At 62.6% G+C, this 13689-nt stretch overlaps 1 protein-coding gene across 1 annotated transcript in view; it reads left to right on the top strand.

Moving 5' to 3' along the window:
• Positions 1 to 13689, top strand: part of EXD3 (exonuclease 3'-5' domain containing 3) — a gene marked incomplete at both ends in the record, with an annotated part of 225725 nt that extends 212036 nt beyond the window's left edge. Inside the window, 2 exons of the mRNA XM_082009000.1 lie at positions 4373 to 4466; positions 13355 to 13689. Coding sequence (XP_081865126.1) covers positions 4373 to 4466; positions 13355 to 13689 — 429 coding nt within the window. The remainder of the gene's footprint in view (positions 1 to 4372; positions 4467 to 13354) is intronic.

Here is a 13689-nt window from a genome sequence, read left to right as displayed (position 1 = left end):
CGCGGGCAGCCGGCAGAACGGGGGGATCGGAGCGGGGATGCGCTCTCCCGGCTTTGCCCGGCCGGCTGAACGTGTGCCGTGCGGGGGCACCCAGCGCCTGCCCGGGAAGGGGCTGATTCACACGGGGCGCCGGAAGCCGGGCTGCCGTGGGAAAGCGCGCCCGCCATGGCTCCCGAGCACCGGGATTGCTTCAGCAGGGGTGCAGCCAAGATCCATTTCACAGCGGGCAGAGCAGATCTAGGCTGGGATTTACCAGTGACTAAGCATGTGCTGGCAAGGGCTGCCCCAGCGTGAGAAAGGCAGCGCTGCTCCTCCTCCGAGGTGTGCCCGCTGCCGCCCTGCGACCCGCAGCCCCGGGGGGCACCGGGGCACCCCGCCACGCGACAGGAGCACGGGTGTCGGCGGACCAGGCAGCTATGGGGTGTGTGTGGGGGCTGCAGCTGCCCAGCCCCCCACCCCGAGCGGAGCTCACCCCTCGTCTCCCGCGTGGCCCAGCAGTTACGCCGTCCGTGTGGATGGGCAGGACGGGGTAAGCAGAGGCCTTGCACCTCGGCCCGCTTGGCACATCATCCCCAGGGCAGGGCTGGGGTGTGGGGCAGCAGCTGCCACCCCCACCCCGAGCCAGGCTCAGGGGTTGGGGGGGCCCTGAGATGTTGCGGGGGAGAAGCTGAACCCTTCGCTGTTGGGCCGTAGCCCCTGCTTTCAGCGGCTGCACCCCCAGGCAGTGTCCCCGGGTGCCATCGTCTCCTGCTGTCTCAGCACCACGAAGATTTTTGCCTTTACATCCACCCCACTTTGCAGTAGCCACAACTGATCCTGCCACGATGCATCTGGGGAAACCAAACCTTCCCAAGGAGGAAAAACCCATCCCTTCCCCAGCAGAGAGGCTCCCCACTTCCCTACCCTTAAAACAAAAGCAAGATCCAGGCAAAACCTGCTCCACACCCGTGGGCAGTGACGCTGAGACGCAGAAGGCTGTGGGGAGCCGTGTCCCCAGGCAGGAGCACTGAGCCCGAGGTCACCACCGGCCCCGGCACGGCAGCCACTCAGCCCAGCCTTACCGAGGTGGCAGGCTGCCCCGCTGGCTGCATCTCTTCTGGCTCGTTTTGGCAAGGCATTAAAAAAAATTAATTGCAATTTTTTATTACAGCTAATTGGCGCTGCTGCTAAGTGGCTTATCTGGCTCCTGAGCCCGCCCTGTGTTTTTGGGAAGCTGAGGGTGGCGAAGGCCCGGAGGCTGGGGAGATGGCGTGGGACACAGAGCCTTGCAGCAAGAGCCCCGGGCGAGTGGGAGATGCCAGGGCTGCCCCTGGGCTGCCAGGGCGTACCTGGGCCAGGGAGGTGGATTGTTAAGAAGATGGCCCCTAGTTCACAATGACGACGAATTTCAGAGAAGCAGAGAAACTTGCTCGAAGTCCCTCCGTGCGCCCGAGTGGGAGCTGGGAGCCCATGCCCGGCACACTGGCACCACTGCCCAAACACCGCGGCGTGCTCCAGACTGCCCAGGCTGGGCGTTGAGGTGGATTTGGTGTTTGCTACAGAGGGGAGATGAGCCCATGCCCACACAGGGTGCATGTCCATGCCTGGCAGGGAGGTCTGGGAAGGAGGGTGCTGTTGCCCCTTGGGCCCCTGCTGCACCCATCCTGGGTGGCAGCTCGATGGCCAGATGGTTTGGGACCTCTCTGGGAGCCTCTGACACGCCGGTGCAGCGGGTGCTACCACTGTGCCTGGGAGGTGCCACCCCACGTCTCTCCCATCACCAGGCTCAACGCCCTTCTGCAGCGTGCAGCCCCCTCCCCTGCCGTCACTGTCATGGGAGAGCGGAGCCAGCCTGGGCGGATGTCCCTGGCAGCTGCCCGTCACCCCTGCCCGCCCCCAGATCCCACCAGACACCCTGCGAGCCGCACGAGGGCTTTGGATGCCTGCCGGGGTGGTGACACCCGTGGGTGCAGGTCCAGCCTGCACAGGCTGGGATGCCCTCGAGCCTCAAAGTCCCATCCGGCAGCATCAGCACTGCCTCCACCACCAGCGCTGGCAGGGGCCAGAGCACAGCTCCGCTGGGCTGCAGCACTGGGGGCTGCCCCGCAGCTGTGGGTTACATCCGCCCTAAAAGAAGGAACCCATCTGTCTCCTTCCCTGCTCATCCCTGGATCCACCTGTGCTCCTCTCCCCTTTTTCTCAGCCGTCTCTGGGGAGGGATCTGGCCCAGCTGATGATGGGCTGCTGCCACAGGCACGGCTGAGCCGGCGCAGGGCTGAGCGAGGCGAGGGTGTGAAAAGGAGCTGGTGAGCTCCAGTCCTCCTTAGTCCAGACAGCTGAAGCCTGAGGAGATCAGAGCCGATGGTATCGGGTGGCCTCCGCAGGGTGCAGCGTAACCCTCCGTCGCGCGAGGCTGACAGCGAACTCCCAAGTGGCGTCTCCTTCCTGATCGGGTAACTGCTACGGCTGATCTGGCTCTGCAGAAACTCAGGTTCTCTCAAATAACATCATCTTTTCTGCTTCCCCAGGGTTTCACCCAATTTCATTTCCGCAGGTACCTGGGTTTGAACGTGCGAGCGAGGCGGGTGCGTCTCCCCGCGCAAGGAGGGGCCCGCGCGCACTCAGCCGCCCCGCGGCATCAGCGCTCGCTCCCAGCACGAGCGAGGAGACGGGCTGGTGAGCCGGCACGCCGAGCCGGCACGGCACACAGGGTCTGACCCACCTTCGCACGAGTAGGAGACGTCCGGTGTTTGTGGCTGTGCAAATGAGGGGGTTGCTGCAAAAGTCACTTTTAAAAGCGATGCAGTGGCCACATCATTCGGGCGCTTTCAGGACCGCACCGTGTCCACCTCCGTCTGTCTGTCTGTGCCGCCGCTCTGGGGGCTGGCGCAGCCGCTGGCGTAGCGGTGGCCACGGAGGCAGCGGACGCCGTGCTCGGCGTGGGAGGGGGACAAGGGGAGTTTGCTGTGCGGGGGGCCAGAGGAAGCGGCCACAACTCGGCGCCTTTGCTGAGCTGCCTGGAAAATGGATCCCCCAAACCGTCAGTGGCTGCGATGGTGCGGCTGCGCAGGGCTCGCTCGCTGCCTGTCCCGGGCTCTGCCTGCAACCCGGCTGCAGAGACCCGAGCCTGGGCATCCTTCAGTGGCCAAATCCTGCCCGCGCTGGGGAGCCTGTGCTGGTTTTGCAGCGGCTGCCGGTGGAAGCAACCTCCTGCTGCAGGGAAGAGCTGCCGGGACAGGGAGACGAGCTCATTTTCAAACAAATCGTCTTCCCCCCGCCGCGTCCTCCTTCAGGCAGCTGTGTGGGAAGAAGGGGCATCTTCGCACCTCGCTGTGACCCCAGCGCCGCTCCAGCTAGCACGCTGCAAACCAGCGGAGCTGCCGCGGGCCCGCGCCGGTGCCCGGTCAGGCGGTGGAAAAACCTTTCTGGTTTCAACAGACTTTGGAGCAAAGCCCCAGGCAGGGAACTTGTTCTGGTCGGTGAAGTTATGCTCCCTGCTTACCTTGGGTGCAGCATGCTCAAAATGCTCCGCAAGCAGAAAACAGCCCCTAAAAACAAATAGCTGACGAAAGGTGTTGCAGCACATCCCAGCGCCCAGCTGCCATCCAAGCAGAGAAGGGGAGACGAGAGCAAAGCTGTCAGGGAGCCAGCTGTGATGATCCCGGGGAGATTCAGTGCCAGTCGCTTCTGGGAGAGCACATTTGGCTGCCGGCTGCACCCTGGGGTCCGAGGCACCCGGCTGTGGGTGCTCCTCAGCGGTGGGGCTTGGGGAGCTCCTTGAGGGGTTTGGCTCCCTCGGGGCCAGCACCCAGCACGTGCAGGTGCTCGGAGACCTCTCTGGGTGTGTTTTGGCAAACCAAAGGTGGGCTGGAAAATGTGACTCACTACTCGCAGTGCTGCAGCAGAGCCGGGCCGAGTGGAGCCAGCTGGGACCCTAACGTGTCCCGGGGTCCACAGCCATCCTCCACAGCTTCTGTGAGACAAGAGAAAACAGATCTTGAAGCCTTGGCCCAAACTTTGGGTGTCTGCTTGGTATTTTAAGGCAATTTCAGTTGCTGGTGTTTTCTGGCATCGTGTAGGGCCAGTGAGCGAGGACCGCCAGGGGTGGGCAGCGGTACCGGCAGCCTGGCATGAAGATGTGGCTAAGCACCGTAAAGATGGAGTGCCTCTGGAGAGGAGGTTCTTGTCGCTTGTGAACCCCAAAATTTGAGTCTGGTGCCACCCTGCCTCGGTGGGACAGGCCTTGCCCCAGTTTCCCCCTGCCATGATGCATGTGACTGGGGGCTGCCCAGCCCCTGCCGGGGGTGCCCAGTGCCGGCTGTGCACTCCAGGCAGGAGATGCCGGGGGAGCGCAGCCGCCATCTCACCAACCTCCCCCTCGCTCTTCTTCCAGGTGTGCAACTGCGACAAGTACCTGAAGGTCTCAAGGGAGAGGATGAGGCAGCTGGTGGAGGGCAGCAGGCAGGCACCAGGGGACGGCAGTGCAGGTAAGCGCGGAGGCACCGACGGCTGGGAGTGCTGCTCCGACCCCGGCCCCTCTCTGCGCTCCCGCCTGGGACTTGCTGCCCTGGGACTGTCCTGCTCGGGCTGGGGGTCTCTCAGAGGGGGAATGGGGTCCCCTGCCACCAGCTTGGCACTGAGTGCAGACCAGCAGAGCTCTTCCAAGCCCGCTTCATGCCTGGTTGAGCTTGTGCGTGACAAGCTGCCAGCCCTCTCCCCAGGCTGCCCCGTGCCGCCCGGCGAGGCACCGGGTCCTGCACGGCATTGCCCAGCCCGCAGTGGCTTGGTGACATGAGAACAGTGGCTCAAGTGACAGCCCAAGGCCATTGCCGCCTGACGTGGAAAACTCGGCTTGGGCTGCAAAATGCCTCCCGGCAGGCGCTGCTGATGTTGCCTTTCTCACCCGCACGGTGCCTCTTAAACTAGGTCAGGCTGCAGGAGTGAGTCAGTGCCGCCTGCCCGGCGAGGCTCCGGCGGGCGCTGGGGGGAAGGCTCCTCCATGCCCTGCCCCTAGCTGTGCTGACCCCCTGTGCTCCTCCCCACGGGGAGCCGTGTTTTGGTGGTGACACCCACCACAGGCACACCAGCATGGAAACGTGCCCCTCTTGCCTTGCCGTGCCTCAGTTTCCCCATCTGCTTGATAGCAGACAGAGTGCGAAGCGGCGGCTGCCGGGCCCTCCCAGCCGGCTGTGGCTTTGCTGGGAACCGCACGTGCGGCTCTGGGGATGAGGGATGTGGTGGGGTGGCTTTTCCCATGGTTCTGGCAGCCTGGGAGCACTGCGCTTTCCGAAAGGCCGGGGCATCCTCCCCAGCGGTTTCTCTGGTGAGGGCGCTCGCTGTGTGTGTACCCAGCGACCAGCCGGGCCTGTTCAGCCAGTTCCAGAGTATGGGAAATAGAAATGTTGTGGTTTGCATTCCGCCGTGTGAGCGGTTTCCCCTTCCCACTTCGGGAGGGGGATGATGGAGCTGGGGGGGCTCTCAAGGCACCATTGCTCCTCCACGCAGACTCTTCAGGGACCACCTTGCTCTACCCTTTACACCACGTCTGCAACACCCCGTGTCCCCATCTTGGCATGCAGCCTCTTGCCAGGTCCCCCGTGCCCCTGCGGGGGTCTCGTGGGGAAGGACCCCTGTCTACTGGGTCAGATGGGAGCCCTACGCCAGGCACGTTGGCGTGACCTTGTCGGGGAGCACCCTCCGATGGGGAGCATCCTCCAACAGAGAGCGGTCAGGGGCCAAAGGTGCCACAACATCCTGAGAGGGTCAGTGTCTTGCTGCAACGGAGACATAAAATAGAAGCTGTGATTCCCGGGCAGCTGGGCGCAGCTGGGCAGGTGAGACCCAAGCCAAAGTGAAGACCTCGGGGGACTTGCCAGGGGGTTCCCCTGTGCCCCAGGGCTCCGGCCACCCTGGGGCTTCTGTTTAGATTCTGCTGGGGGCTGCTGGGGTTGTGGGACCCAGAGTGAGCTCAACTAGGTCATCCCCAAAATGTCCCGCTTTGGGTCAAGTTTTGTGGAAGAGAAATGGGAAAGATGTGATGACAATGTCCTGCCATCGCTTGGTGGGGACAGCGGTGGCGGTGGGACAGGCTGGGCAGCCAGAGAAGCGGGTTTGTAAGGAAAATCTCAGTCGTTCCCAGATTTCCTTCACATTTTCCTTCTGCAGGGGGCTGCTGGCAGGGACCTGCTCTGTCCTCAGCCATGGCCCAACGCATGGCACGGGGAGCGCAGCACCCACAGCCCCCAGCTGCTCACTCACACTGGGACTGGCTGCTGCTCCGTGACTCCAGCCCAGGCCGTGTCCTCTCATTCCTGCCACCGCGCATGGGTTAACCCCCAGATGCTGCTGCTTGGCAAGAAAACGCCCTTTCCCCACTCCTGCTTCCAGGCAAGGAGGGACTCTCCTCCCGGGGGGGTTCACCTCTCCGGGGAGCAGCAGGCGGGTGCAGTGGGAGCCACGAATGCTGGGGCACCCGTCCGCTGTGGATGGGGACAGATCCTGCAGGACCAACCCTTACCATAAGCCTGGGGCTGCCCCAGTGCTCCCGAGTCCTGGGGTCTGGCTGCAGACAGCCTTAGGCTGCTCATGTTTTGGCTGCAAAGCTTGGGTCAGTGCTGCTCCGTTTGGCTCCTGAACTTTTATGGCAAGGTTTCCAAGTGATGAAAGCCAAATTATTCATCCTGTAATAGCTCGCTCCAGCTTGGACTTAGGACTTTCCCAGGTTTTAGGGAACATTTTCCCTGACACAGCTGCATTTGCCCCGCATGAGGACTGCGATGGAAGTGCTGGAAATAGTTTCAAGCCTGGACAGCTTTGCCCCATGATGCCTTTTTCCAAGTAGGATGCTCTGAGCAACTCGGGTGCCTGGAGCGGGATGGGGCAGAGGGAGGCAGCAGTGCTGTGGGTCACCACATGGCACAGGCAAGACATGATCTCACTGGAGGCCTTTGGCAGCGTGCGGGCTCCCGAATAACCCAGGGGGATGGGATGCGTCACAGGCTCTCGTCTGGCCAGGGGAAGCTTCTTGCTTACTCAGTGTGGTAAAACCAGTTGGCGTGGGGCCCCGGTGCTCGGGGGATGCTCTGCCACATGAAATCTGGTCCCTGGGAAAGGCGAGGATGGAGCACATTCGATCTGGTTAGGATTCACCAAACAGAAGAAGCTGCTTTAATCATAAAATCACCCTTTGCCATCTGAAACATTTTGCAAACATGAAAACAACTGATCCTGCTTTTCTTTGGTCTGTGCTGCTAACCGGGCACACTGGAGCCTCAGCTCTGTGTGGGAGAGGCGGAGGAGCAGGCGCAGTGGCTGGGGATGCTCAGGGAGCCGGATGCAGCGCCCTGGGGAGCCCTGAGCTGGGTGAGCATCCTCCCTGACCAGCTGGTACTTGAGACAAGCGAGATCTGCACTACCCGTCTTCTCCAATGTCGCATCCCGCAGGTGCAGGACAAGCCCTGGGCAGCCCGGCAGGCAGCTGGAAGAACAGCCAGGACGTCCCCGTGCCGGTCGGCAGGATGGTGTGGGGCTGGCAGGGCTCCGAGCAGCCTGGCTGGGGCACCCGCCTTGCCCCCACCGGCCCAAGCGGTGACTGGGGTTTCTTTCCTTTCCTGGCCCTCGGCTCCGTGGCAGATCCCGGGTGAAAGCCAGCGGAGGCAGCACGCAGGCAGGCGGGAGGAAGAGCTGCAAGACCGGAGTGTGGGGAAGGCTGTGCTGTGGCTCCGAGCCGGCGTGACACCAGTACGGCCGCCACACCCAGGACAGCTGAGGGCATTGGGCTGGTGGGACCCACTTCCCTCAGCCAGGGGCTCCGATGCTCAGCGGGAAGAGGCCACTGCATGTCCAAAGCCTTGAGGCTGGATGCCGTTTTTTCCTGCTGTGCTTCCCTGATCTACAGCGTTTGGCTTTGCTGTGAGCATCGCATCTGCCACGTGGGAAGTCCCGCTGTCCCCGGAGGGCTCTCGTGCCCGTGGAGCAGCCTGTGCATCCTCACTGCTTCAGCACCAGAGCCGGCGTGCAAGAGAGGCCAAGGCACCCCGGCTGTCTCAGGCTACTCTGCACGTTTCTGGGGGAAGGGGATGGGTCCCCAAGGGGCTGCACCCATGGACTCAGGGGCTCCCCAGCCTTTTTTGCCCTCAGACCGGGCAATCCCATGCATTTAAGCTCTCTTCCCTCCGGGGTGCAGCAGGGTAATGGGAGCGTGCTTGTGTCCGTCCCCGAGCAGGGGACAGGGCCCGAGGAGCTGCGGCGCAAGGCTGGGACCGGGGGCTGCAGTGGTGAGACCAGCCAGAAACACCCCCTGGGCTTAGCTGGGCCGTGCTCTCCAGCTCCTCCTTTTCAAAAGAATTTCGTTTGCTCGTCTGAAAAACCACTGCTGGGCTGGGAAGCCGGTGACATTTTCGTGGCTGTGGGTTTGCAGAGCTCTGCACGTACTGGCTGACAGTGGTAGTGTGCCGAACGCTCCCTGGGAAGGAGCTGGGGACCGTTTGGTGCTCCTGCCCGGCGCTGGGCGCGGGAGCCGGCTGGGTTTTCTCCCACAGCTGCACGGGGAGATGATAGCACCTGGAGGTGCCTCTTGCATTGAGCTCACCCTCCCTCCTCTGCCCTGGGAACGTCTTAAGATCGTGGCCCGGCTGCTGCAGCCCAGGTTGCACAATCCCGGGTCCTTTGTCCTCTGCTTATCTGCCTTATCGAGGAGGAAAAGATAACCAGGCATCTTCAGCGCCCTGCAATCGAGTGCTTTTCTCAGGCTCGTAACTCCTCTTATCGGGTTCGATCTCTCACCAGGCAAGGTTTCCCATGCACCTTTGTACTCCAAGAATGCTCCCAGGTCTGCTTTCAGCCTTGTGCAAAGCCTTTACGATGTGCGCTTTCTCCAAAACACCTCAGCCTTAATTGCCTAATTACGGACGAGTCTCCCGTGTGTGTGGTTGCGATGACAGCTGGGTGCGGCTGCCGGGCTGGGAGAAGGGCTCTCGGCTTGCACAAGCGCTGCCAGGCCCGAGCGCCGCTCGGGAGGCGGCAAGAGGCCGCGGTTCCCGCTGCGGTTCCCGCTGCGGAGCCGCGGGGCGAGCGCCCGGCCCCCGCCTGAGCCAGCCGGGACAAGCGCCCGGCTCCTCGCCCCAAGGCCTCGGTCTGAGCTGGGCTGACACAGAGGGACCTGGGCCAGAAACGGGGCCTGGGGGCAGGATTTTGTGCAGAAGTACCCGGCTCCCCCGGGGGGTTGGGGTTACCCGATAGAGCCCCGAGACGGAAGCCCTGAGGGTGCCCAGGGCTCACGTGCGCGGGGACGGGTTGTTCCCAGCCACACCAGGTCTGTGTGGTCTGGGACGGGGGAACGGGCACAGGTTCAAGTGAGCGTTGCCCGGATCCTGCTCTGTCCTGGCTTCCCAGGCCCTGCCATGCCCCCCGTCCCCGGGGGGGTCCCAGTAACGCTGACCCAGGACTTCTGTGTTGCAGCCGACAGAACAGGCTGCAGGGACTACGGGTCACCGGTGTCGCCATCACGGTGGCCTTTCAAGACGACCCCCACGCTGCTAAGGGCCTCTCTGTGGGCAGGGGAGGGTGCCCGTCCCCCTGCCCACCGCAGGCAGCCCGTGCCGTGTCCCCCATAGCTCCTGCTGGGCTCAGCCCCCCCAGCTGTGAGCAGGACCGTGCAGCCAGGCGCACGAAAGCCGCCTGGTTTTCAGGCACCAGGAACCATGCAGCGTCCCGGGGCGTGAGGTGGAGCTTTGCCGTGGGCCTTCCCCACCGTCTGGGTGCGATGGCTGGGGGCTGAAGGAAGGGGATCCCTCGCCGCTGCCGGGCCTCCTGCTGCGCCTGACAGCGTGGGGCCAGCCGAGCTCTGGGGCGCGTGGCCATGGCTGGGGCTGCGGCGGAGGTGGGATGCCACCGCTGAGGCGGGCCTTGCTCAGCCCCGTGAGGAACCTACTGCAGAAATAAGCAGACTTGGGGTCCTGCTGCATCCCCTTTCCCCTGGGCACAGCAGCACTCGCTGGGAGGTGAGACATGCCCATGGTTGGGAACAGCAGTGGTTTGTGCTGTTCCTGTGGGGTATTAATTCCCACGGGCGAGCAGGGGTGGGCAGGAGCTGGAATGTGGTGGGCAGCACGTCTGAGGGCAGGATACGGCCACAGCTTGCGGGGAGGGCGGGCAGAGACCACTCTGTGCTTAGCAGGGCTGCCAGCTCGGGGACGGCGCTGGCGGACGGGGACGATCCTCGCTGCCTGTGGAGCTCTGCGGCACTAACACGTGTGGGTGCTCAACCCCGGGGTGCTGTGGGGCTGCAGGGCTCAGCCCCTTGTCAGGCTCCATCATCCCCAGGGTGACCCGGGCAAGAGGGAGAGAGGTGAGTGAGAGGCAAAAGGGCTTTTTATTTTCAAGATGTTTTATAATGGGATTATCAGTTCCCAAGAGGTGTTTCAAATTGATTTGATAAGGAATCACTTTCATTTCTCCTCCGCAGAGATGCGGTGGGAATCCAGCCTTTGGTGCGAGCCGTCACAGAGCTCTGGAAACTGTAGATCTGAAAAACTCCCGGCATGTCGGAAGGACGTGCTCAGCTCCCCTCGGCCCCACACACCCCACACATGTCTTTTGCTTCGTCTCTGGCATAACTCCTGGGCGAGCCAGGCTGCAGCCCTGCGAGAGCAACCGCTCTGCTGGGGCAGGCTCTGCCGCCTCAAGGGAGAGAAAAAAAGACTTCTTCAAAAAATCCCCCCCTTTTTCCCAGGAAAACCCTTTTTTTCTGAGGGATCTGACCTTTTTCCGGCACAGTTTTCACTGCGTGCCCGGCTGGCACCCTGCGCCTTGGCACCCAGTGGCCCTTTCACCGCAGCGGCAAGGGGAGTGCAGGCATCTTCAAAAGCCCTGGAAGGAATTTGGTGGGAGGGGGAGAAGGGGTTTTACAAGCTCCCATTCAAAAATGGTCACTTTGAAGTGATGTAGCATTTTCAATCCTTTGAAGAGACACAATTAGGAGGGGGCTGGTGCAAGCGACAAGCAAAACTACTGGGTGACCATCATGGCCTTTCCCTCCCCAGGCTTTTAAGGGATGAACTTTTCCTCCCTGCCTGCTTTTTTCTCACGAGCCCGGGGCGGGGGGCGGGATTGGGGTGTTTGGGGGAGCTGGAGGTTTCGCACACCCCCCCATGCAGGGAAGGAGGGGGTCTGCAGTTTGCTTTGCCCACTGGCAGCACAGCGGCTTGATGGACCGTGTTGGAAGGGAGAGCAGTCGCACGGAGCATCCGTGCCCTGGCACTGGCGGGGATGGGGTGCTGCAAGGTCAGGCCAGGGAATCTTTTAGGCCCCACAGAGAGGAAGGATGTTGGCCGTCAGTGCTGGCTGCTGGCAGTGTCATTTCGATTACAGTTGGGTGTAAAAGTCCCAGCCAAGGTGCAGGTCCCTCCCGTCGGGGTCCCGGGGGCAGATGCAGAGATTTGGTGCTCGAGAGCAGGCACGATGAATAGGAAAGGGGAAGAAAGGCAGATTTGTGTCCGTGTGCTATAAACTGAAAAAAAAACAAGTGGTGGCCCAGGGTTTTTCAGGGAGTCTGTCGTTCGTGTGCTTGGAGCTGCATCCTGCAGCTTGGCCTCCTCAGTGAGCTGGTCCCTGCATGCCCAGACCAAGGCCAGCCCGTGCCACCGTGTCACACAGAGCAGAGGGAGGCAGGGACGGGGCAAGGGCAGAGGCACCCCAGGAACGGGGGTCCTTCTCCATGTCCCCACTCCAGCTGACTCAGGGATCTCCTAAGAGCAGCCCAGGTGCTTCCCCACATTACAAAAATTGAAGAACATGGGAAACTGAAGTCACTGTTTTTTCTCCAAGAGTGGATGTTGGTGTCCCAAGCAGATGCAAAGGATGAAGGAAAGGCACATCTGCAAGCGGGGCTGCAGGGCACTTGCCCAGGGCACGGCAATGGTGAGCCCAGCTCTTGGCTGGTGGCTGGGACTGGGCTTGGGGCTGCTTCCCCCGTGTTTTGGCAGCGGCCCCCCAAATTTCTGCTGCTCTTGGGCTGCATGGTGGTCTAGGGCTGGTCTGCAAAGCCACCCTGTGAACATCTCTAGTGACAGCCTTGACCCTGAGTGTGGGTGTTTGTCTGCTGGGAATTGGGGGGTGACTGTGCCCGGCCAGCTCGGGCTGGTTGGCTCCTCTGGGGAGGTGTAGAAGCTCTTGGGGGACTCTGGGGAGCTCCCCTGAACCAGGGACTGGTGCAAGCTGAGCCTCTGCACCTCTCCCTGGCTGTGGCTCTTTCTGCTTGTGTGGCGGTGGGTCCAGGCCCTGCCGTGCTGCGTGGGGTGGCTGCCCGGCAGCCGGGAATGCTGGCGTCCCGCTCCGGCACAGCTGGCTCCGGACAAGGCTCCCTCTGATCCTCGAAAGGGGCAGGCTGGATGCCCCAGAGGTGCTGCTGGAGCGATGCAGGATGCCTTTTGTTGTCTTAATTGATGCCTGGGCAGGACAAGTTGTTCCCCCCCTCCGCCAAAAATGAGTCATCCCGCAGCAATAACTGCAGCCGGCGTCCCTGGCTGCCAGGCGTCCTGATGGATGGGAGGCAGCTCAGCCCGCGGCTTCCGCTGCCCGGATCCAGCGACCTGCCGTGCCCCGGCCGCGGGGCTGCGCGCGGTGAGAGCCTGCCCTGAGCTGCCAAAAATGCCGTGGGGTTTGCGGCGCTGCGTTTGCGATGGCAGCGATCTGCCCGCCCGGCGCAGCCGGGGCTCGGGGCGTGCAGGAACGGCTCACGGCACGCAGCCCCACACCGTGCCCCACGGTGCCGCCTGCGTGGGTTGTATGATGGGAGGTCACACGTACCCCAGTGCCCGGCGTCCCCGGGCAGGCCCGGAGAGTTGGGATTGTCGTGAGCAATGCAGACAGCTATTGATGGTGCTTTTTTAATTAAAGCAGCAGTAAGGGCCTCCCTTGCTGTTTGCTCGCCCTGTAATGCAGCCTGGGGTGGGGCGCAGCCCATTTCGGAGAGCAGCTTGCCCAACACAGGGAGGCAAAACCATTGCACCCAGTACAGCAGCAGCACTGGGTTATGCCAGCGGAATATAGTTACCAAGACCGGGATGGCTCCCAAGACCGTGTCAGATCTCGCTGCCACCTGGGCAGCAGCAGGACACTGCGGAGGAGCTGCAGGAGGTGCTGGGTGGCTGCTGAGGAGCAGGAGGCTGCACCTTGCTCAAGTCAGGCAGTACGTGGATGCTGGTAGCCCCCTTCTCCCAAATTCACAGGCTACTCCTCCCCAGGATGCAGGGCAGAGCCTGGACTCCCTTCAGGGATGACAGGCCACTCACAAGGGTCGTTCACATGGCTGAGCACAGACCCCGCTCATCACACCAGTGGCTGATGGTTTATCTGCTGTCTCCTCTCCCCGCAGGCTGCCTGGTGAGGTGTGAGGAGAAGCCCACCCAGAGCTGTGATGCCGCCATGCCAGCCGGCAACGCAGCCCAGCCCAGTTACACCCCCCACAGCGAGCGGCTGGAGGGGCCAGAGCAGCGCGGGGCGTCCGCAGTGCTTGCGGCAGGCACGGTCCTGCAGGTCGCTGCCATCCCCCCCGGGGTGCTGGACAAAGCTGAGCTCACCGACTTCTACTGCTGCACTCGCTGCGGGAAGGTGTTTTGGGAAGGGTCCCATTTCGGACGTGTCGTCTCCCAGTTTCAGGATGTTCTTGTCACTGCCGGGGACAAGCAGAGCATGTATGAGCTGAGCTGA

This window comes from Phaethon aethereus (genome assembly GCF_964289735.1).
Source record: "Phaethon aethereus genome assembly, chromosome: 20".
Classification (NCBI taxonomy): domain Eukaryota; kingdom Metazoa; phylum Chordata; class Aves; order Phaethontiformes; family Phaethontidae; genus Phaethon; species Phaethon aethereus.
Note: the sequence above shows the minus strand (reverse complement) of the source record. Positions and strands in the feature narration are given on the sequence as shown.